Source organism: Trachypithecus francoisi, unplaced genomic scaffold, assembly GCF_009764315.1.
Source record: "Trachypithecus francoisi isolate TF-2019V2 unplaced genomic scaffold, Tfra_2.0 Lachesis_group20, whole genome shotgun sequence".
Taxonomy (NCBI): domain Eukaryota; kingdom Metazoa; phylum Chordata; class Mammalia; order Primates; family Cercopithecidae; genus Trachypithecus; species Trachypithecus francoisi.
The window spans coordinates 21,055,659-21,077,899 of NW_022681466.1; the positions used below are offsets into that span (position 1 = coordinate 21,055,659).

General features: G+C 51.9%; 2 protein-coding genes across 2 annotated transcripts; both read right to left on the reverse strand.

Moving 5' to 3' along the window:
- Positions 1-6,565: 6,565 nt before the first annotated feature.
- Positions 6,566-10,252, reverse strand: LOC117067103 (transcription factor CP2-like). The gene is made up of 4 exons (XM_033183210.1): positions 10,167-10,252; positions 9,497-9,601; positions 8,670-8,724; positions 6,566-6,616 (listed from the first exon to the last, which is right to left on the reverse strand). Exons 1-3 carry the CDS (start codon positions 10,245-10,247, stop codon positions 8,680-8,682), a joined length of 231 nt encoding a protein of 76 aa, XP_033039101.1. The 5' UTR covers positions 10,248-10,252; the 3' UTR covers positions 6,566-6,616; positions 8,670-8,679.
- Positions 10,253-12,522: 2,270 nt separating this feature from the next.
- Positions 12,523-13,732, reverse strand: LOC117067102 (transcription factor CP2-like protein 1). Its single transcript, XM_033183209.1, has 3 exons — positions 13,506-13,732; positions 12,873-13,024; positions 12,523-12,738 (listed from the first exon to the last, which is right to left on the reverse strand). Exons 1-3 carry the CDS (start codon positions 13,586-13,588, stop codon positions 12,623-12,625), a joined length of 351 nt encoding a protein of 116 aa, XP_033039100.1. The 5' UTR covers positions 13,589-13,732; the 3' UTR covers positions 12,523-12,622.
- Between the last annotated feature and the right edge of the window lie 8,509 nt (positions 13,733-22,241).

Here is a 22,241-nt window from a genome sequence, read left to right on the forward strand (position 1 = left end):
TCAGCAAACTAAAATCTCTACCTTGCCATGAAGCACCCTTGGGGAGCCCTGTGGAATCAAAGGCCCCACTTTACATCTATTTATTCTACATAAAGACCTGATCTAGATTAGTCCCAACACGGTCCCTTCCAGGGATACAAGCAGTGTCTGCTCAGTTGTCCATATAAACTTTGAAGTGGCCGGGCGCGGTGGCTCAAGCCTATAATCCCAGCACTTTGGGAGGCCGAGACGGGCGGATCACGAGGTCAGGAGATCGAGACCATCCTGGCTAACACCGTGAAACCCCGTCTCTACTAAAAAATACAAAAAACTAGCCGGGCGAGGTGGCGGGCGCCTGTAGTCCCAGCTACTCGGGAGGCTGAGGCAGGAGAATGGCGTAAACCTGGGAGGCGGAGCTTGCAGTGAGCTGAGATCCGGCCACTGCACTCCAGCCTGGGTGACAGAGCAAGACTCCGTCTCAAAAAAAAAAAAAAAAAAAAACTTGGAAGTAAATATTCAACAGACTTCCCTTTACCCCATCCATTGGTTATCACCTCAGAGCCTTCTTCCTTCCCACCCTCCCTAGCAGAGGCTACCTGGTTCAAGTCTCATCAAAGATGATTAGTAAATAATACCTTAGGTAAATTATCAGCAAGTAATTATGCAAGGTTTTTGTTGTGTTTTGTTGTTGTTTTTGAGATGGAGTCTCGCTCTTGTGGTCCAGGCTGGAGTGCAGTGGCACGATCTCAGCTCACTGTCACCCCCGCCTCCTGGGTTCAACCAATTCTGCCTCGGCCTCCTGAGTAGCCAGGATTACAGGCGTGTGCCACCAGGCCTAGCTACGTTTTTTGTTTTTTTGTTTTGTTTTGTTTTGAGACAGAGTCTTGCTCTGTCACCATGCTGGAGTGCAGTGGCACGATCTTGGCTTACTGCAAACTCTGCCTCCCAGGTTCAAGCCATTCTCCTACCTCAGCCTCCCAGGTAGCTGGGATTACAGGTATCCATCACCACGCCCAGCTAATTTTTGTATTTTTAGTAGAGACGGGATTTCACCATGTTGGCCAGGCTGGTCTCAATTTCCTGACCTCGTGATCCGCCCGCCTCAGCCTCCCAAAGTGCTGAGATTACAGGTGTGAGCCACTGCACCCGGCTTGGCTACGGTTTTTTGTATTTTTAGTAGAGATGGGGTTTCACCATGTTGGCCAGGCTGGTCTTGACTCCTGACCTCAAGTGATCTGCCCGCCTCGGCCTCCCAAAGTGCTGAAATTACAGGCGTGAGCCACCAAGCCTGGGCTTATGCAAGTATTTTTAAGAGGGCACTTGTCTCTCTTAAAAATGACTTGTCTTCCACTTTGTGCATATGGAAATCTTCAAATGTACTTTTCTGTATATTTGAAGATTTTCGTAATAAAACTTCAAGGGAGGGAAAATGGAAATAAAGTTAAGATATGACCTGAGGCCGGGCACGGTGGCTCGAGCCTGTAATCCCAGCACTTTGGGAGGCCGAGGCGGGTGGATCACGAAGTCAGGAGATCGAGACCATCCTGGCTAACATGGTGAAACCCCGTCTCTACTAAAAATACAAAAAAAAAATTAGCCGGGCGAGGTGGCGGGCGCCTGTAGTCCCAGCTACTCAGGAGGCTGAGGCAGGAGAATGGCGTGAACCCGGGAGGCGGAGCTTGCAGTGAGCTGAGATCCGGCCACTGCACTCCAGCCTGGGCGGCAGAGCCAGACTCCGTCTCAAAAAAAAAAAAAAAAAATACAAAAAACTAGCGGGCGTGGTGGTGGGCGCCTGTAGTCCCAGCTACTCTGGAGGCTGAGGCAGGAGAATGGCGTGAACCCGGGAGGCAGAGCTTGCAGTGAGCTGAGATCACGCCACTGCACTCCAGCCTGGGCGACACAGCGAGACTCCGTCTCAAAAAAAAAAAAAAAAAGATGACCTGATACTATTTATCTTTTAAGAAAGCATTTACTGTTTAATATAAAAGTGGTTTTCTGAGCTGGGTGCAGTGGCCGAGATCGCGCCACCTCACCACTTCAGCATGGGCAAAAGACCGAAACGCCATCTCAAAAAAAAAAAAAAAAAAGATTTTCTGTATGGAAAAAGAGGACTAGATTCCTACCTGCAAGGTACACAACTATCAATTTCAGGTGGATTATTGACCTAAAAGTGAAAAGCAAAAGTGTGATTCAAACGGTTTTTTGTTTTTTTTTTTTTTTTTGGAGACCAAGTCTCACTCCCAGGCTGGAGTGCAGTGGCTTGATCCCAGCTCACTGCAACCTCCGCCTCCTGGGTTCAAGCAATTCTCCTGCTTCAGCGTCTCCAATAGCTGGGATTACAGGCACACACCACCACGCCCAGCTAATTTTGTATATTTAGTGGAGACAGGGTTTCACCATGTTAGCCAGGCTGATCTCGAACTCACGACCTCTGGTGATCTGCTCACCCTTGGCCTCCCAAAGTGCTTAAACTACAGGAATGAGCCACCGTGCCCGGCCAAAAAAAGAGTCTCTTTTCTTTATAAATTAAAAATAGTAGGCCAGTCGCAGTGGCTCACACCTGTAACCCCAGCACTTTGGGAGACTGAGGCAGGAGGATCCCGACGTCAGGAGTTCGAGACCAGTCTGGCCAACATGGGGAACCTCCATCTCTACTAAAAATGCAAAAATTAGCTGGGCGTGGTGACACAAGCCTATAATCCCAGCTACACGGGAAGGTGAGGCAGGAGAATTGCTTGAATCCGGGAGGTCGAGGTTGCAATGAGCCCAGATTGCACCATTGCAGTCTAGCTCTGGGCGTCAGAGCAAGACTCCATCTCAAAAAAAAAAAAAAAAAAAATTATGACTTTAGGGAAAGATTAATAAAATTTAAGGTTAAAAAAAGGTCAAGCACAGTGGTGCACACCTGTAATTCCAGCTACTTGAGAGTTTAGGTGGAAGGATCACTTGATGATAAGAGTTCAAGACCAGCCTGGGGCCGGGCGCGGTGGCTCAAGCCTGTAATCCCAGCACTTTGGGAGGCCGAGATGGGCGGATCACAAGGTCAGGAGATCGAGACCATCCTGGCTAACACGGTGAAACCCTGTCTCTACTAAAAAAAAATACAAAAAAACTAGCCGGGCGAGGTGGCGGGCGCCTGTAGTCCCAGCTACTCGGGAGGCTGAGGCGGGAGAATGGCGTGAACCCGGGAGGCGGAGCTTGCAGTGAGCCAGGATCCGGCCACTACACTCCAGCCTGGGTGACAGAGCGAGACTCCATCTCAAAAAAAAAAAAAAAAAGAGTTCAAGACCAGCCTGGACAACAGAGACATCATCTCTTAAAACTAAGGAAACAATATGTCTATTTTTTTTTTCTAAAAGCCCAATAGCCTGAATTCTAGAGAATAGCTATAATATTTCCTAAATCTCTTAGAACTCAGTTTTTTAGTAGGTGCAGTGATCTGAATATTGAATAGTCTTTTGGGGGCTTTAGTAATTAGTTTTGCCCAAAGTAATTGGGGGAAAAAAAAATCCAGCTGTATTTATTTATTCCCTCGTTCTAGACCCCATCCTTTGCCCTAGTTTATAGTTTAAGCAGAAGACATTTTCCCCTGGGGACAATAAAGCCAAGAAAACTGAACACCACATTAAATGTTCAACACATTGGACAACATATTAAGTGTATTTACCTTTTAAAAATTAACTTTTAATTTAAAAAGGAAGGGCAGGAATAAAGTTTTTAAATGAATTACACTCTCAGTGTTCACCAGCCAACACCGCTCATGGCAAAAGCTCTTTTTCCACATTGCCAGTTTTTTTTTTTTTTTTGCCTCAAACTTGGCCAGCTCAGAAGAATGAACAGGCAAGGAAGACTTCCAACAACCATTGCTGCTGACCAGAAAGAAAAGTGAAGCCGGGCACAGTGGCTCATGCCTGTAATCCCAGCACTTTGGGAGGCTAAGACAGGTGGATCATGAGGTCAGGAGATCAAGACCATCCTCGCTAATATAGTGAAACCCTGTCTCTACTAAAAATACAAAAAATTAGCCGGGCGTGTTGGCAGGCGCCTGTAGTCCCAGCTACTCAGGAGGCTGAGGCAGGAGAATGGAGTGAACCCAGGAGGCGGAGCTTGCAGTGAGCCAAGATCGGGCCACTGCACTCCAGCCTGGGAGACAGATGGAAACTCCATCTCAAAAAACAAAAAAAAAAGAAAAGTGAAGCTGGAGGCTACTTGCTTCCTCCCTAGGGGTAAGATGCAAGATAGTTTGGCTCACCTGGAGCCTGTTGAGTCAGCCAAGCATATTAACAAGGCTTCTGGTGAAGCAGAGCCATCAGTCTCTTGAGCAGTGGAGTTCCCCTGGGCCTAGATCAGAACCAAGTAGTAGCCATCTGGATTCTGCACTGAAAGCAGTAAAAAGGCACCAGTGGGGAGAGTCAGGTCCTCAAACCTCCAAGCAGCCTACAATGCATCTGGTACAGCCAAGTGTTTTTGTATTGTTTCTTTTTGAGGCGAAGTTTCGCTCTTGTCACCCAGGCTGAAGTGCAGTAACGAGATCTCGGTTCACTGCAACCTCCACCTCCCTGGTTCCAGCGATTCTCCTGCCTCAGCCTCCCGAGGAGCTGGGATTACAAGTGCCCTCCACCACGCCGGGCTAATTTTTGTATTTTTAGTAGAGACAGGGTTTCACCATGTTGGCCAGGCTGGTCTTGAACTCCTGACCTCGTGATCCACCCGCCTTGGCCTCCCAAAGTGCTGGGGTTACAGGCGTGAGCCACGGCACCCGACCATATGTGTCTTAAAACCCCACTTCACATCTACCTCTTCCTACCCCCTTGTGTACATATGCCAAGCTGACCAGCTCTGGCACATGGAGGGGTGGAAGGCAAACATCTGAATAACCAGATGCCAAGCAGATAGTTAGAGGTGCCCTATGCCAGGTGATGTCCAATAAGCACCTGCCCTTCTGCCTTGTATCATGCGGGGGGAAGGTGGAGAAAAGTGGGACTTCCCCTCTAATCAACTCCCTGACAACAGAAACAAGCATTTTTTATTTCATGGGGATGCATTTATTCAGTCACATTTTTCCTAAGCAATAAATGTCTTTTAGCTATACAAATCCCTCTCCCCTTGACACAAAGCTGGCATTCACAGATGTTTGCTAGTTAATTGGGACACATCCCCTAATCCCCTTCAAAGAGGCTTTTTGCTTTTTTTTTGAGACAGACTTGCACCATCATCCAGGCTGGAGTGCAGTGGGGCAATGTCGGCTCACTGCAATCTATGCCTCCTGGGTTCAAGCGATTCTCCTGCCTCAGCCTCCCAAGTAGCTGGGACCATGGGCAGTGCCAGCACACGCGGCTAGTTTTTTGTTTTTGGTTTTTTTTTTTTTTTTTTTTTTTTTGAGGCGGAGTCTCGCTCTGTCGCCTGGACTGGAGTGCAGTGGCCAGATCTCAGCTCACTGCAAGCTCCGTCTCCCGGGTTTACACCATTCTCCTGCCTCAGCCTCCCGAGTAGCTGGGACTACAGGCGCCCGCCACCTCGCCCGGCTAGTTTTTGTATTTTTAGTAGAGACGGGGTTTCACCGTGTTAGCCAGGATGGTCTCGATCTCCTGACCTCGTGATCCGCCCGTCTCGGCCTCCCAAAGTGCTGGGATTACAGGCTTGAGCCACCGCGCCCGGCAGTTTTTTGTATTTTTTGTAGAGACGGGGTTTTGCCATGTTGGCCAGGCTGGTTTTGAACTCCTGTCCTCAAGTGATCCACCTGCCTCAACCTCCCAAAGTGCTGGGATTACAGGCGTGAGCCACTGCGCCTGGCCCCCAAAGAGCCTTTTAGTCTCATTTAGGAGATAGAATATATGCTCAGCACACTCCTACCACCCTTTATAGGGCCAGCCAGGCCCACTCCTCTGCCTCTAAAATCCCTACCTTTTTTCACCACAACCACAAAGTATGATTCGTCCTTAAAATTCTGGACCACCTGTAAGAGTGAAGTGGGCACAAAGGCAATTTTGTTACTAGAGCCAAAGAGAACAAGCCATGCCATGGAAACGAAAGCTGAATCAGGCAGAAGTGTTAGCGAGGCCTCCATGGGGACTTGCGACAGGAAATGGTCACTGAGAATGAAGATGCCCCCAGGGCCCCGGTGGAAAAGGCGATGGATCTGATTGGCTGGGAGGGCCAGGAGCTCAGCCAGTTTCCCCATCAGCTCTACAGCACTGAGTTCATCCAGAGAGATCTCTTGATAAAAGTCTTGGGGCATGAGCAACACAGGGGCAGGGGTCAGCGGGGGAAGGGGGTCCAGAGGCATGCCCACGGGAAACCAGGGGTGCCAGGAAGATGGCCATGGGGTGGGGGAGGAGAAGTAAAGAAGGAAAAGTCGGCTGGGCGTGGTGGCTCACGCCTATAATCCCAGCACTTTGGGAGGCCAAGGCGGGTGGATCACCTGAGGTCAGGAGTTCAAGACCAGCCTGGCCAAGATGGTGAAACCCCATCTCTACTAAAAACTACAAAAATTAGCTGGGCATGGTGGCAGCCGCCTGTAATCCCAACTGCTTGGGAGGCTGAGGCAGGAGAATCTCTTGAATCTGGGCAGCAGAAGTTGCAGTAAGCTGAGATCGTGCCACTGCACTCCAGCCTGGGCAACAGAGTGAGACTCCATCTAAAAAAAAAAAAAGGAAAAAAGTCTACTTCACCTCTCGTGCCTCACCTTTTGGGAGGTGTCTAAAGGGAACCCCCAGTTTAAAGATATAGGACACCCACATATTAATGACTGGGACCCAAGTACATAATAAGATGATGTTCTAATCCCATATGTTAATGGAGTGACAATCAGGTGCAGTGGAGGAGTACAACATGGTAGAATAAACCCAAGGAGACATTCTGGAAGGAGCGGGACTAATCTGGTCACGGAAGGTAGGGAAATGCCAAGAAGGGCATCCTGGGTCCCAGGAATGGTGGGGCATCACCATTCCTCTTCTAGGGAGAGGTTTCATGCAGCTACACCTGAATTTCCTGTCTTCTGGAGAGAGAGGCCAGAACCTCACCTGAGTCAGGGTTCTTATGGGACCTCGTTCTCTTGCCTAGAGGCCTCCTGAGCCACATACAAAGTCGGTGACGGATGGGCCTGGGCCAGGAAAACAGTCTATGTATCAGCCTTATACCTGAACTAACAGCTCCCACTTCTAACTCCCGTCCTAGGAGAGATCCCAGCCTCCTCCCAGGTCTCAAGGGAGGGAGGTCACTAAGCAGTTCTTAGGTATTTAATGAATGCTGGACACTAGGGGTAGAAAAACTGGGGAGGGGAACCCCACAAACATCTCTATCCCCAGAAATGGAATGATGCAGGTGGGATGGCTACAGAAGGAGTAGGTCACAGGAGCCTAGCCTTTCACCCCAGCCCTGCCAGCCTTGGGTTGTGACCTCAGACTGGTCACTGTCCTTCTTGGGCCTGAGTTTCTTCTGTAAAAAGAGGGAGTGGGACTAAGTGGTTTTTAAGGTGACTTCTGGCTTAAACATTGTATTAGCCAGGCACGGTGGCTCACCTCTGTAATCCCAGCACTTTGGGAGGCCAAGGCAGGTGGATCACCTGAGGTCAGGAGTTCAAGACCAACCTGACCAACCTGGTGAAACACCGTCTCTACTAAAAATACGAAAAATTGGCTGGCAGATACCTGTAATCCCAGCTACTCATGAGGCTGAGTCAGGATAATCACTTGAACCCGAGGCAGAGGTTGCAGTGAGCCAAGATCGCACCATTGTATTCCAGCCTGGGCAACAACAGTGAAACTCCATATTTAAAAAAAAAAATGTGTGAAACATACCTGCTAGCTAGTTAGTAAGGGCCACTACAGTGGGAAGGGGACCCTGGTTGGCAGTGCCCAGCATCTGGCTCTAAGAGTATTGAAAAGGCGGATCCCATCAGCAACCCTGTAGATTTGGATAAGGTCCTGGTGTGTAAGCTTCAGCAGATCCGGGCCTGTAGAGTCAGACAGGGCCAGACTGAGGAAAGAGGCCTGGGATCAAGGGTGCAAAGCAAGGGACATAGTCTATTAGTCTACAAATAGCCCTGTGTGCTCAGACATGGGAGTCAGACTTGGATTTAAATCCCAGTTCTGCCAGTTGTTAGCTGTGCGTCCTTGAGCAAGTTATTTAACCTCTCTGGGCACTGTCCTTAAGGGATAGTGTATAAATTATATGGGATAATTTGTGAGACAAGAACCTAGCACAATGCTGGGCAACTCTTAGTCTCCAGTAAAGGTTAGTTGAAGGGCCCACAACAAGCCAAGACAGAGACAGGCTTCCTGCGTGTGTGTCCCACCCACTCTCAGTCCCCTACATATCTGGCTCCTGCCAGACACTAGCCTCACCAGTGAAGCTGGCCAGCATCCAGCAGTAGCTGGAGAACCGGTGCTGATGCAACCACTGCTGTGTCTCTGAGATGGAGGCTCTATGGTTCAGATCCTGAGGTATCAAATGGATGGTCTAGGTAATACCAGGACCCAGGGACAGAACAAGGAAGGGAAACAGCCCCTCCCTTGGGAGGTCCCAAGTCTGAGAAGGGAGGCTCTTCCTGCCCAGTCCTATCAGGTAAGTTATAATCTGTGGCCATACCACATCTGGCCACCAGGGGGCAGGGCACCCCATTCTGGAGTGTGAGATGAAGCTGCGGAGAAGGCTTTGGGACAGTGGGGAGTGGGAAGAGGGAGACTCACCTCAACTGGGCTACACCCCAAGGTGTCCAGAGCAAATGGCGGTGAGGAACAGAGCCTGTGAGGAGGAGCAAAGGTTCAAGGAGTCTGCAGAGCATTTCAGCCAGTCTCTCTCCACCAACACCCTTCCTCCAGGCCTGCCCTGGGACACAGAGCTTGCTCTTGTCCTCACCCTACACATTCCCCACCAATCCTCAGCCCTGCCCTTTGCTCCATGCCTGGGCTGGGAGCTCTTTGCTTCACTATCACCCCAAAGGGCTGACAGGAGGTGCTCATCCTGCCTCACCTTTCTGGGGACAGGAGGCTGCAGGAGTCAGGAAAGGTCAGAGCCAGAAAGCTGAGAGGTGGCCAGGGCCTTGCAGGGGACTCCAGCCATGGCAAACACTGCCGGCAAACACACAGCAATGCTGGTCATTGCTCCCTTCCCTCCACCTGTATATTAAGAGCTGACCAGGGGCCTGACAAGTGGACTGAGTTTCCACAGGAAGGAAGAAATTAATGAGCCAGTGGGGATGGGGCAATGAGGAAGGGCCCTGGAGGAGCTGGCCAGGAGGAGTGGCAGTAGGAGGAGGGGGCCAGGCAGAGGGAGCAGACAAGGAAGGAGGTGGTGATGGCCTGCGTAGGACAGGTAGCCTGGAGGGCGTCAGCTCCTGGAAGCTTCAACAACCACAGACAGGGCAGAGAGTGTCCTTTGCAGGAAGTGGTGGAGTCCCCGGGGGTCTGTGATGGGCTTGCAGCAGTCAGAGCCCAGGAGGCCTCCATTTCCCCATCTGTACCATGAGGATCTTTTCTCCAACTCTCCCCTCCTGCTCTCGTCCCAACACACGCACCTCCAAGAAGACAGTGCTCTCGCAGGTGGTCTGATACTTGTCCCTCTCATGCAGGGGCTGTTTCTCCATCTTCTCCATTTTCAGTTTCCATTCCGCTCCTTTGGGCTGCAGGAGGGTGATGAGGAAAGCCTCAGGCTCCATTTTTTTTTTTTTTTTTTTTTTTTGAGATGGAGTCTCGCTCTGTTGTGCAGGCTGCAGTGCAGTGGCGCAATCTCAGCTCACCGCAACCTCTGCCTCCTGGGTTCAAGCAATTCTCCTGTCTTAGCCTCCTGAGTAGCTGGGACTACAGGCTCATGCCACCATGCCCGGCTAATTTTTGTATTTTTAGTAGAGACGGGGTTTCACCGTGTTGGCCAGGCTTGTCTCAACCTCTTGACCTTGTGATCTGCCTACCTCAGTCCCCCAAAGTGCTGGGATTACAGGCATGAGCCACCGCTCCTGGCCCAAAGGCTCTTTCTTTACCTGCCCGCCTCTCTTCAGTGGCTCTGTTGGATTGGCTGTGAGACAGAGACTAAGCCCCATCCCTCTGTGTACAGAAAAGGAAATAGTCCAAGAGATGGAACACAGCAGGTTGAGGATCCACAGCAATATGGGGCTAGAACCCACCCAGCCAGCGAGGCCAGGTGACAGCCCTGCGAGGGAGGAAAGCAGGCCCCACTGCTGCCTGTACCTTAAACACCTTGATGAAGCAGCCAGCCCAGTGCAGGTGATCCAGCAGCAGCCCCTCGTCACCGTGCCTGAAGGTGTCCATCTGGAGGCGGAAAGGGACGCCTTTCTCTCCACGTTTCTTCTGAGGTGCGAACTGAGATGAAGAAGAAACAAAGAGAAAACGGCGACTCCAGATCCACCCACATGCAAAGGAGTCTATTTTTTTTTTTTGAGACGGAGTCTTGCTCTGCCGCCCAGGCTGGAGTGCAGTGGCCGGATCTCAGCTCACTGCAAGCTCCGCCTCCCGGGTTTACGCCATTCTCCTGCCTCAGCCTCCCGAGTAGCTGGGACTACAGGCGCCCGCCTCGTCGCCCGGCTAGTTTTTTGCATTTTTTAGTAGAGACGGGGTTTCGCCGTATTAGCCAGGATGGTCTCGATCTCCTGACCTCGTGATCCGCCCGTCTCGGCCTCCCAAAGTGCTGGGATTACAGGCTTGAGCCACCGCGCCCGGCGCAAAGGAGTCTATTGAAAACCTGTTACCCACCTGCCACCTGTCAGCCACATACTACTACAGCAACTTTCCATCCCCAACCAGTGTCCATTCTATTTTTATTTATTTTTTGAGATGGGGTCTTGCTCTGTCGCCCAGACTGGAGTGCAGTGGTATGATCTTGGCTCACTGCAACCTCCGCCTCACAGGTTCAAGCGATTCTCCTGCCTCAGCCTCCGGAATAGCTGGGACTACAAGTCCATCCCATCATGCCCGGCTAATTTTTGTATCATTAGTAGAGATGGGAGTTTCATCATGTTGGCCAGACTGGTCTTGAACTCATGACCTCAAGTGATCCCCTGCCTGCCTCAGCCTCCCAGACTGCTGAGATTACTGTCATGAACCATAGCTCCTGGCCAAGCTTCCATTCTTTTTTTTTTTTTTTTTTGAGACAGAGTCTCACTCTGTGGCCCAGGCTGGAGTGCAGTGGCGAGATCTCAGCTCTCTGCAAGCTCCGCCTCCTGGGTTTACGCCATTCTCCTGCCTCAGCCTCCCGAGTAGCTGGGACTACAGGCACCCGCCACCTCGCCCGGCTAGTTTTTTTGTATTTTTTAGTAGAGACGGGGTTTCACCATGTTAGCCAGGATGGTCTCGATCTCCTGACCTCGTGATCCTCCCGTCTCGGCCTCCCAAAGTGCTGGGATTACAGGCTTGAGCCACCGCGCCCGGCCTTTTTTTTTTTTTTTTTTTTTTTTGAGACAGAGTTTTCGCTTTTGTTGCCTGGGCTAGAGTGCAATGGCGTGATCTCAGCTCACAGCAACCTCCACCTCCCGCGTTCAAACAATTCTCCTGCCTCAGCCTCTCGAGTAGCTGGGATTACAGGCATGCGCCACCACGCCCAGCTAATTTTGTATTTTTACAGATGCGGTCCCAGGGCCGGCTCCACCTCCACCCAACCAGCTGCTGCTGCTCGGCGTACTGCAGGTGCGGGTCGTCGAACGCCACCTGCACCACACTTTGCCGCCACAGGAGGGCGAGGCGCGCAGTCAGAGGACGCCGGCATTGAGGACCCAGTCTTCACAACCCTGTAGGCCGACCTTCCCACACCTCCCTTCCTACCCCAGGAGGCATTAGGACTTAGAATCACCAATCCGTGTTCAAATGCCCATCTGCCACTCACAACTGTGAACCAGAGAAGTAATCTAGAGATCCTGAGCCTCATCTGTAAAAAGGGGGAGTTAATGCCTTACCACCCTAGGCATGCCACCCATTTCTTTGCAACATGTCACTGTTGGTCATTTCATAGAACATGTGTAATTACTTGTTTGCCTTAGTAGAATGCAAGCCTCCTGAGGAAGGGAACCACATCTGTCTCATTACTGATGAATCCTTAGCTCATGGAACATTTTCTGGCATAGAATGGGGGCTAAATAGGTAATTTGAGAAAAGATCATGTGTGTGAATAACACTGTGTAAATATATTTCCAATTTTATTGTTATTATTATTATTATTATTATTATTTGAGACAGAGTCTGTTGCTTAGGCTGGAGTGTAGTGCTGCAATCTTGGCTCACTGCACCCTCTGCTTCCTGGGTTCAAGCCATTCTCATGCCTCAGGATCCTGAGTACCTGGGATTACAGGTGCACACCACCATGCCCAGGTAATTTTTGTATTTTTAGTAGAGATGGGGTTTCACCATGTTGCCCAGGCTGGTCTTGATCTCCTGACCTCAGGTGATCCGCCCGCCTCAGCCTCCCAAGGTGCCGGCATTACAGGCGTGAGCCACTGCGGCCAGCCTACGCTGTGTAAATGTGTTTCTAAATCTCAGTTCTACTACTTGCTGGCTCTGTGTCCTCAAGAAAACACTTAACTTTTCTGTGCCTGTTTCTTCAACTCTTGCCCCCACCACCGAGCTGTCGACGTGAGAGGGTTCTCTGTGACGGTGACATCACTGTGATGACATTGGCTTCTTGCCCAGAGAAACAGTCATACCCAGCCTTTGCCACTTCTGGAGAGGAGTGTACCCAACTTCAGCAGCTGGGGGCACTGGGTGGCATCACACAGCTTGGAGCTGCAGAGCACCTGGACCTCATAGGACTGACCTGGGGGGGATTAAGGGGATGTGTGAGCCCCATTCTGAGGGGCAGAGTGGCACCTACCACCTCCAGCTCACCCTGGGCCCAGCTTCCGGAGCTCATGGCCCACTAGCTCCTCCCCTCACCCAGGCCTAGCATACCCTGATTCAGGTAGGTGAGGGTCTTCTCCTGCAGCTTCACAGCTGGTGAGGTGGCTGCACAGAGCACATACTGGAACACGGGGCAGGACAGCTCCGCTCCAGGGATGTTGGACAGCTCCTCCTGCTTCAAGTAGGGCAAGGGCAGGGGTTCCCTGCCAGGGAGAGGAGGGATCTGCCAGCTTTCTGCCCTGTCCATCCCCTTTTCTAAGGGTCTTTGACTCCCTATGCCAGACCTCCCCTCTGGGGAACCCATAGTTTCCTGTAGCAGGCCCCCGAGCTGCAGCCAGGGCCGAAGGGACCCCCGTTCAGCTCCTCGGCCTCCAGGAGGCCTCCCTGAAGGGGCTGATCCCAGATTTGTGGCTGTTCTACTTAATAGCTGCCATCAATTACTTATCTTCACAACCTCGAAGTTTGCCTGATACTGAGTAAATTCCCAGTAACAATGTCTTAAGTGGGATCAGGGTGTTTTTGAGATGTCCCAGGACACACTGAACTCCAGGTACATTTGACCACTTCCCCATCTCCAGAGGAGCCCAGGAATGGGAGCCCCACTCCCCTCAGCTTGAAATGGATGCGGTCCGCCCCAACTTCAGACCAGCACCTTCCTGGGGACCTGGGGGATCCAGCCCTTACCTGAGCAGGCTGCTAAGGGGCCCAGGGTATAGATCCCCAGGACTGGGCCATAAGTGGTCCGGCTGGTTGTGCCAAAACAGCATCTTGGAGAGGGAGCAGGGCCGGCTGTGAAACAGCTCAGTATGGGATTGGGCGGCACACACTGGACCCCCCGACCTGGGGCCTCCACCTTTATACACAGAAGCACACCCGCAAATGGTGGGGTGGGGCCTGGGCCCCTTATTGGCTGAGCACCCAGGGCTCTCACACACTCCAGACCTGTGGGGGCAACCCAGGTTGGGAGGAATCAAGATCTGGGTCCTGCGGGCTCCCCAGCAATCATTAACTTGAAGGGGAGGGTACAGCAAAACAAAGTCAGAAGGATGGATGTCCAGTCCTCTACTGGTCCCCAAGAGGCCCAGGGGCAATGAGGGGCACCCTCAGGCTTCAAGACTGGCCCCAGATCCATAAGCTACACAGAGTCCTGGAGACCCCTGGGATAAGCCCCTCCCTTGACCCCACGGGAGAAGCCTGTCCACTCAAGGGGACAGGACAGGCAGACACACAGCCTACAGGGACCTGCAAAAGGGCCTCTGGTGACTGCCCTCCCTCCCCTACCTGACAACACACACACAAACACACACACACACACGCACACACACACCACACACACGCACACACACACGTGCACTGGTGGCAGGACACCATTCCTTTAGCTGGGGGCTACCTAGCTAGGGGACTGGAGTTTACAGAACACAGCCCAGCTTGTTGTGGAAGCACTCCAGGGGCGGCGCTTCCAGGAGAGGGAGGTGTGCCCAGGAGGGCTCCCCATTAGGGCAACGCAGGAACTCCAGTGGGCTGGTCCTGTTGCCCCTTCCTTGCCCTGGGGCTTGGAGCAGGCCGTGTTTATGGACAAATACAGCCAGCCTGGGGGCAGGCCTCTTTCCCCACACTGGCCACCTGTTGTCACTGTACACAGACAGTTCCAGTCCCCTGCCCACCTCCTGCTACTGTGGTATAAACAGAACTAGGGCAGAGAGCAGAGATGGGGTACAAAAATGTGGCTGACTCATGGGACTCTAGCTACCCAGGCTCCCAGATACTGGGGCGCCTGCCTAGGGGGCAGCAGAGCCAAACAGACGCCCCGCCCCCTGCTCTGCCACCTGCATCTCCAGGCACCTGGTGCTTGGTCCCACGGGCTTTCTCCCCCCAGGAGACTGGATGGAATCCAAGTGGGGAGGACGGGGGAGCAGGGGGCGATGGAGGCATTCCTGCCACTGGGGCCAAAGAAGCAGCCGGAGGCCCTGAGGTCCCCTCCATACATTATCCCCAAGGCTGTGGGGACCTACCCCATGCCCCAAGGTGGATTCCAGGCTGGGAGGCACCCTCAAGCCCTTGGGGAGGGCAGAGCAGGATCCCAGGAAGAGGGGGAGAGAAGTGTAGCAGGGGTCCCTGTGTGGCTTGGTGCTGGCCTAGGGGGAGTCGTGCCTGTCTGAGCAGGGTGGGGCCTTTTTCTACTCCAACCAGAACGTTCTGTTTTGTTTCCTATTCCCAGGCAACATTCCAACCTGGAGAGCTGGAGAGTGAAGTTTGCCCCTCCCTCAAAGAAAGGACGGGCTGGGAGAGGAAGCTGTCTATTCGTTCATTCATTCAACAAACCCTTCTTGAGTGCCTACTGTATGCCAGGCTGTCTCTCAGGATACCTGGGTGGATAGAATCCTGCCCTATCCAGAGCTGAGACACCCCACGTTCCCCGCATGCAGGTGATCAAAAGGGCTGGGCCCTGAGTTCCAGGCAAAATTATGATGAAAGGAGTAGATTGGAGCACGCAGGATGTTTTTCACTTACAGGACACACACACACACACAGCTAACAATACCATATGGCAATCATCGTGCGGTCTCTGCATCTGTGTACACAAATGTCTCCACCCCAGAAGTGAGGTTAAGGGGTCCCTAGTCCCAGTTAAATGTCCCTGGCACCTCCGGGTACACAGTTTACAGGGCACCATCTGCCCTGAATAGCGCCCTCTGGAGTTAGACCGTGAGTAGGGCTGGCTTAAACCCTCAGTCTTTTCTACCTGAGGTCCTCTCTAGCACCACCCTAAGTCTCTCCTGGCGAAGACTCTCTGCTCACATTTCAGACTTGCTGCCTGCTTCTTAGCCCTTCCCACAGCCCCTCCAGCTGACGCTCACATTCTCCCTGTCTGTCTCTGGGCTTTGCAATGCTCTACCAAGGTCCTTCATGGTAATTACCCAACGTGCAGTGAAGGTATGTGTACTTTGTCTAATGTCTTTTTTCCCACCAGAGTGAAAGCTCCCAGAGGGAAGGGACTAAGAAATGTACACTAGTGTTGCAGTTAAGAGCACGTTTCTTTTCTCTTCTTCCTCTTCTTCTTTTTTTCTTCTCCTTCTCTTCTCCTCCTTCTTCTTTTTTTTTTTTTTTTTTTGAGACGGAGTCTCACTCTTTCACCCAGGCTGGAGTACAGTGACGTGATTTCAGCTCACTGCAACCTCCACTTCCCGAGTTCAAATGATTCTCCTTCCTCAGCCTCCCGAGTAGCTAGGATTACAGGCACGTGCCACCACTCCAGGGTAATTTTTTATATTTTTAGTAGAGATGGGATTTCACCATATTGGCCAGGCTGGTCTCGAACTCCTGACCTCATGATCCACCAGCCTTGGCCTCCCAAAGTGCTAGGATTACAGATGTGAGCCACTGCACCCGGCCCTACAAAATTTTTTTGTACAGATGGGGTCTCACTATGTTGCCCAGTCTAGTCTCAAACTCCTTGTCTCAAGTGATCCTCTTACTTCGGCCTCCCAAAGTGCTACAGGCATAAGCCCCCATGCCCAGCCTTTAAAAACAAATATTGGGCCAGGGAAGGTGACTCTTCCTGTCTATTTTCATTGTGAAGCCTTTAATCACCAGAAGGATACTAGGAGTCCACTACTTGGTCCTCTGTGTCTAGTATGCTGCCCTCAGGAGCCAGGGAGACTTCCCTAGGACACAGGAATGACCCAATTACTCCTCTTTGGAGAACACTCCATGGCCACCTGTTACCTTCAGTGCCATCCTCAAGCTGGGCTGTGGCGTCCCTGGGTAACTATGGGTCATATTCCAGGCTATCCATGGCACACAATGGTTAGTGCTAAAAATCGTATTTTTGGTAGGAAAACTAACACAGATATTCTTGGAGTCAAATGCAAGGCTTGCACCAATGTTTAAAATAGAGCCATGTCTTTAAATCCCTCTCAAGCTTGGAGTGAACCACTTTGCCTGCTACCCCCTCCCCGCCCCGCCCCCCATGGTATCTCTGAATTGCTCTGCAAGGCTCCAGTGAATGTGTTTGAGAAGCCCCTTTGTGCAGAGAAAATCAGCTTCCTGATCCAGCATTCAAGGCCGTTTGTTCCCTTTTTCCTGCCTTTGGCACTCACCACCTCTCTCTCTCTGGGCTTTCCAGTAGCTCCGGAACCGGCTGTTCCGTTTCACACCTCCATGCCTTTGCCTAGGCTGTTCCCTCTGCCTAGGATATTCTGGTCCCCTCTGTCTTCCAGTCCACTGGATGCCCCCGTTAGCTCAGCTTGATGTGGCCTTCTGTGTTACCCCTCTCTGGGTCAGAATCTACAGAAGGGCCTCGAATGCAGGTACTAGGTGCCCCTGGTGCCCAGGACCATTCTATGCACTTGGTAGGACCTCATGGTTTAGATGTTGTCCAATGCAGACACTTGAAGGCCTGGCCTGAACCCCTGGGCTGCCCCGGTGCTGCTTTCTGTGCAGTCTGCAGGGGGCAGTGTGGGCCCAGGCCAGCCACAGGTCACCAGGCTGCTTCAGCTGGGTCTAGACTCCCCTGCCACAGGATCTCTCCCCGGGCGTTAACCCCGAGGGAGGAGTTAAAGGCAAGCTCATCCTCTCTGCCTTGAAGTCTCCTGGGCATCACCACACTCAGGCTTGTCCCACACAGGAAGGCATGGGTACCCTCACCGCTAACACCCCATCCAGCTGCGACCAGACTCCATCCTCCCTCCTCTCCATACGCTCTCGGCCACAGCCCTTCCCCAGCCTGCTCAGGGCCTCCTCTCCAGCAAAAGATCCTCCCTGAAGAATTCAGAGGTCCACAGTGCTCATCTCTCCAAAATTCTAACCCTCAACCATTCCCTCCTCCGCAGGGCTCCACCCCTTTTCTTGCCCCAAAGTAATGCTCTTGCTGTTACCTTGGTAACAGATGCTTTGTGGGTGGGTAGGGGGACTAGACTAGAGGACAAGAGCAGTGGCTTCAGGACACTATTGGAAGCACAGGGGTGGGGGCTCATGTAGACAAACTGGCACAGGGCTGGGGAGGGGCAGCCAAGGGCTAGGGCGCCCCACCCCTACCCCACCATGGCTGCTGTCAGCCCCGTGTCCCCAGCCTCAGGAAGAAAAGAAACAGAACAGAAGAGGACATGATCCTGGAGAGAGGGGTTTTCTTCATTGAGGAAAAGGAAACAGCTATAACCTCATTATCCCCTCCCATAAGAACAGCTCTCCCAGAGATCCTGGCTTTGTGGTGGGGAGAGGGGGCGGCAGGAGGGAGGGCGTGAGGGATTGCATAGACAGAGCCCATGTTGTTCCCTCCAGGAGTCCTGGGGCACAGAGCGCGGGAACAACTCACCCAGGGCCTGTTAGGGACAGTGCCACGGGCAGTGGGAGGGTGGCTCCATGCCAGTGTCCCAAGCTCCAGGGACTGGAGACAGCAGGGGGTGTGTGGGGGGGGCCTTCTGCAGCCCCTGGGGACCTGGCTGTCCCAGATGCCACAGCCGGGAAGTATGTCAGGCACTTGCGTAAGAGCCTCTGTATTTCCATAAAATCATAATTACCGCTGCCTGCCATGAGCCTTAGCTCATTAGAGTGGTATCTGCCTCTCGGGCCCCCAGGTGGGCTGGTGGGGGGAGGTAGGGGACACTGGGGCAAGGCCAGGCCTCTCACTGTGATCTCTGCCTCCCTGGCCCTGCTGGGCTTGGACCCCCTTCCCTTCCCCAGCTGGGAGACAGGAACCCAGACTCAGCTCCCAACTACATTGGGCGCCTCCACACTAGGCATCCTGATTCTAAAGCTGCAAGGAAAGGCCAGTCACTCATGTTTTCCGTCCTGGGTGACCCATGAGGCACAGGCCACAAATGCGAAGGGCTTGGACTGGAGGTGTTGATGCAAGGATCATCACCATGGGAGGAGAAGCAATTCCTCACATCGGAGAATCTCAGCCACTCAGAGAGGAGGGTCCCTGGGGGTAATATAGGCCAGTGGCTCTTAATCTTTTGGGGATCTCAGATGCCCTGAAGAGCAGCTGAAAGCTCAACTCTCCCCAGAAAATGTTTATTATCCTCCGTAATTTTACACAGCTTCAAGGGGTTCATGAACTCCCTGAAGCTCCCTCGCAAGTCCAAGGTTAAATATCCCCAATAATAATATCACTATTAACAATAATTAGTAGTAATTAATAGTAACTAATAATAACACAAGAATTAACAGGCTAGGTCGGGCGCGGTGGCTCAAGCCTGTAATCCCAGCACTTTGGGAGGCCGAGGCGGGCGGATCACGAGGTCAGGAGATCGAGACCATCCTGGCTAACAAGGTGACACCCCGTCTCTACTAAAAAATACAAAAAACTAGCTGGGCGAGGTGGCGGGTGTCTGTAGTCCCAGCTACTGGGGAGGCTGAGGCAGGAGAATGGCGTAAACCCGGGAGGCGGAGCTTGCCGTGAGCTGAGATCCAGAGCTGAGATGCAGAGTCTGCGAAAACTCGGTTAGCAAGCTTCTCAGTGAAAAGAGTGATGGAACTCTGAGGGTTGAATTCACCCACAGCAAAGAAGTCTCTGAGAAGGCTTCGCTGCAGGTTTGTCTGAGGTTACTTCCTTATTCACCTTGGGATTCAATGAGATCCAAGACATCACTTATGAGATTCCCCAAAATGAGTGCTAGGAAACTCCCCCATTCAAAGGGGGTATAACACTGTGCAATCAATTCACCCATCACAAAGGAGTTTCTCAGAAAGCTTCTTTCTGGTTTTTAACGGATGAAATTTCCTTCATCAGCGTAGCCACTGCACTCCAGCCTGGGCGACAGAGCAAGACTCCGTCTCAAAAAAAAAAAAAAAAAAAAAAAAAAAAAGAGTAACAGGCTGAGTTCAGTGGAACATGCCTGTAGATCCAGTTACTTGGGAGGCTGAGGTGGGAGGATCACTTGAGCCAGGGAGGTAGAGGCTGCAGTGAGCCATGATTGCGCTACTGCACTCCAGCCTGGGCAGCAGTGTAAGACCTTTTCTCAGAATAAATAAATGAATAAAATAACATCTATTTACTGTGCACTTATTCTGTCCATCTCTTTATTTTTTTATTTTTTATTTTTTGAGATTGAATTTCACTCTCATTGCCCAGGCTGGAGTGCAGTGGCGCAATCTCGGCTCACTGCAATCTCCACCTCCCAGGTTCAAGCAATTCTCCTGCCTCAGCCTCTCGAGAAGCTGGGATTACAGGCGCCCGCCACCCCATCTGGCTAATTTTTGTATTTTTAGTAGAGATGGGGTTTTGCCATGTTGGCCAGGCTGGTCTCGAACTCCTGACCTCAGGTGATCCACCCGCCTTGGCCTCCTAAAGTGCTGGGATTACAGGCATGAGCCACCGCGCCCAACCTGTCTATCTCTTTATGTATATTAACTCATTTAATCCTCAAGAGTGCTAAGAGATACACCATTATTGCCCTTATTTTATTTTATTTTATTTTGTTTTTTTTTTTTGAGACGGAGTCTGGCCCTGTCGCCCAGTCTGGAGTGCAGTGGCCGGATCTCGGCTCACTGCAAGCTCCACCTCCCGGGTTTACGCCATTCTTCTGCCTCAGCCTCCCCAGTAGCTGGGACTACAGGCGCCTGCCACCTCGCCCAGCTAGTTTTTTGTATTTTTTAGTAGAAGCGGAGTTTCACTGTGTCAGCCAGGATGGTCTCGATCTCCTGACCTCGTGATCCGCCCGTCTCGGCCTCCCAAAGTGCTGGGATTACAGGCTTGAGCCACCGCGCCCGGCCTCTTATTGCCCTTATTTTAATCCAACTCCTCATTTCAAAGTAATCTAACCAATTCTGCCAGTCTGACAAGTGCCTTTAGAGATAGCTCTCTGCCCAAGGTCACAAAACAGGAAGCAAAAGGCAGAGCTGGGCTGAGGACTGGTCTCTTTTCATGTGCTAGACATTGTGCTGCATGCAGATTTGAAGTCATCCCTGTCCCAGGGCTCCCAAGAGTCCGCTGCCCACTTTCCCAACAAGAGGCACCCCAGTAGTTCTATTGCCACTTCTGAGAGAGCCCTCCCAGAATGTGGCTGCCATTCATCCCCCGGCAGCACCTGGCCCTCATTCTGCCTGCCCCTCATTTCTGCCCTCCAAATCTGAGATGGGGCAATGCTCCTTCCTTCCCAGGAAGGGCTGCTTCTGCCTCGTCTCTGATCCACTGCAGTGGGAGTTGTCAGTACTAAGAGCAATGACTCAGACTTAGTTCAGGAGAGGCCGCTCTGAAACACAAAGGCAGCAGGCCAGGAAGGACATCCAAAGGTCATGGCATCCAGCCCCCTGCTTCCGCCATGCTCGCCCCACCTCAGGCTTCTGATGTCCAGACTAGATGGGCCCCGCAGTCCTCCAACTGCCCTGGCTTCCTTGGTTGCCAGCACTACAGGTTCCCCTGGGAATTCTTCTCTGTATCTAGTTAACATCTCTTTGTCCGGGAATCACCACTTCTGGGTTGGTTCCTCCACAGAATACCAGGCTCCAAATGGCCAAGGAGAGTGAGAGAAGGAAGTAGTTTTCTTCTGTCTGCCTCAGAGAAAGCACGGGAAGGGACAAATTTCCCAGAAGAAAAGAGGGAAAGAAAAATAATGGACTTTCCTTGACTAGACGTGATGACATGTGCCTGTCTGTAATCCAAGGACTTTATCAGGGAGGCCAAGGCAGGAAGATGGCTTGAGGTCAGGAGTTCAAAATGAGGCTGGGCCAACAAAGTGAGACCCCATCTCTACCTAAATAAAACCTTTTTTTTTTTTAATAAAACTTTCCTGTCTTGTCTGGGCTAAGTGCCACTCTGTACTATCATCTCATTCATTCTAGCAGTGGGGTAGGCACAACCACTGTTTTTCAGATGAAGAAACCAAGGCTGTAGGCCAGACATGGCGGCTCAGGCCTGTAATCCCAGCACTTTGGGAGGGCGAGGCAAGTGGATCACCTGAGGTCAGGAGTTCCAGACCAGCCTGGCCAACATGGTGAAACCTGTCTCTACTAAAAATATAAAAAATTAGCGGGGCATAGTGGTGGGTGCCTGTAGTCCCACCTACTCGGGAGACTGAGGCATGAGAATCGCTTGAACAAGGAGGCAGAGGTTGCAGTGAGCCGAGGTCCTGCCAGTGCACTCCAGCCTGGGCAACAAAAGCTAGACTCCGTCTCAAAACAAACAAACAAACAACAACAACAACAAAAAACAAGGCTCTAAAAGATTGCGTTATCTGCCCAAGGTCACACACTTAATTAGTGACCATAGCGGTACTGGACGCCAAGGAACCCAAAGCCCCTGCTCTTTGGGAGATCTCCAAACTCAGAAGAAGGCCCTCAGGATAAGTGGAGGGCCTGATGTCCCTGTCTCAGTGCTGCAAGTATCCCAACGTCTGAGCTGCCCAGGGAGGGGAGGCTGGACTGGCCTGGGCTGGGCAGGAGGGAGAAGGACAGTCCAGTGGGGGTGGGAGAAGGTTG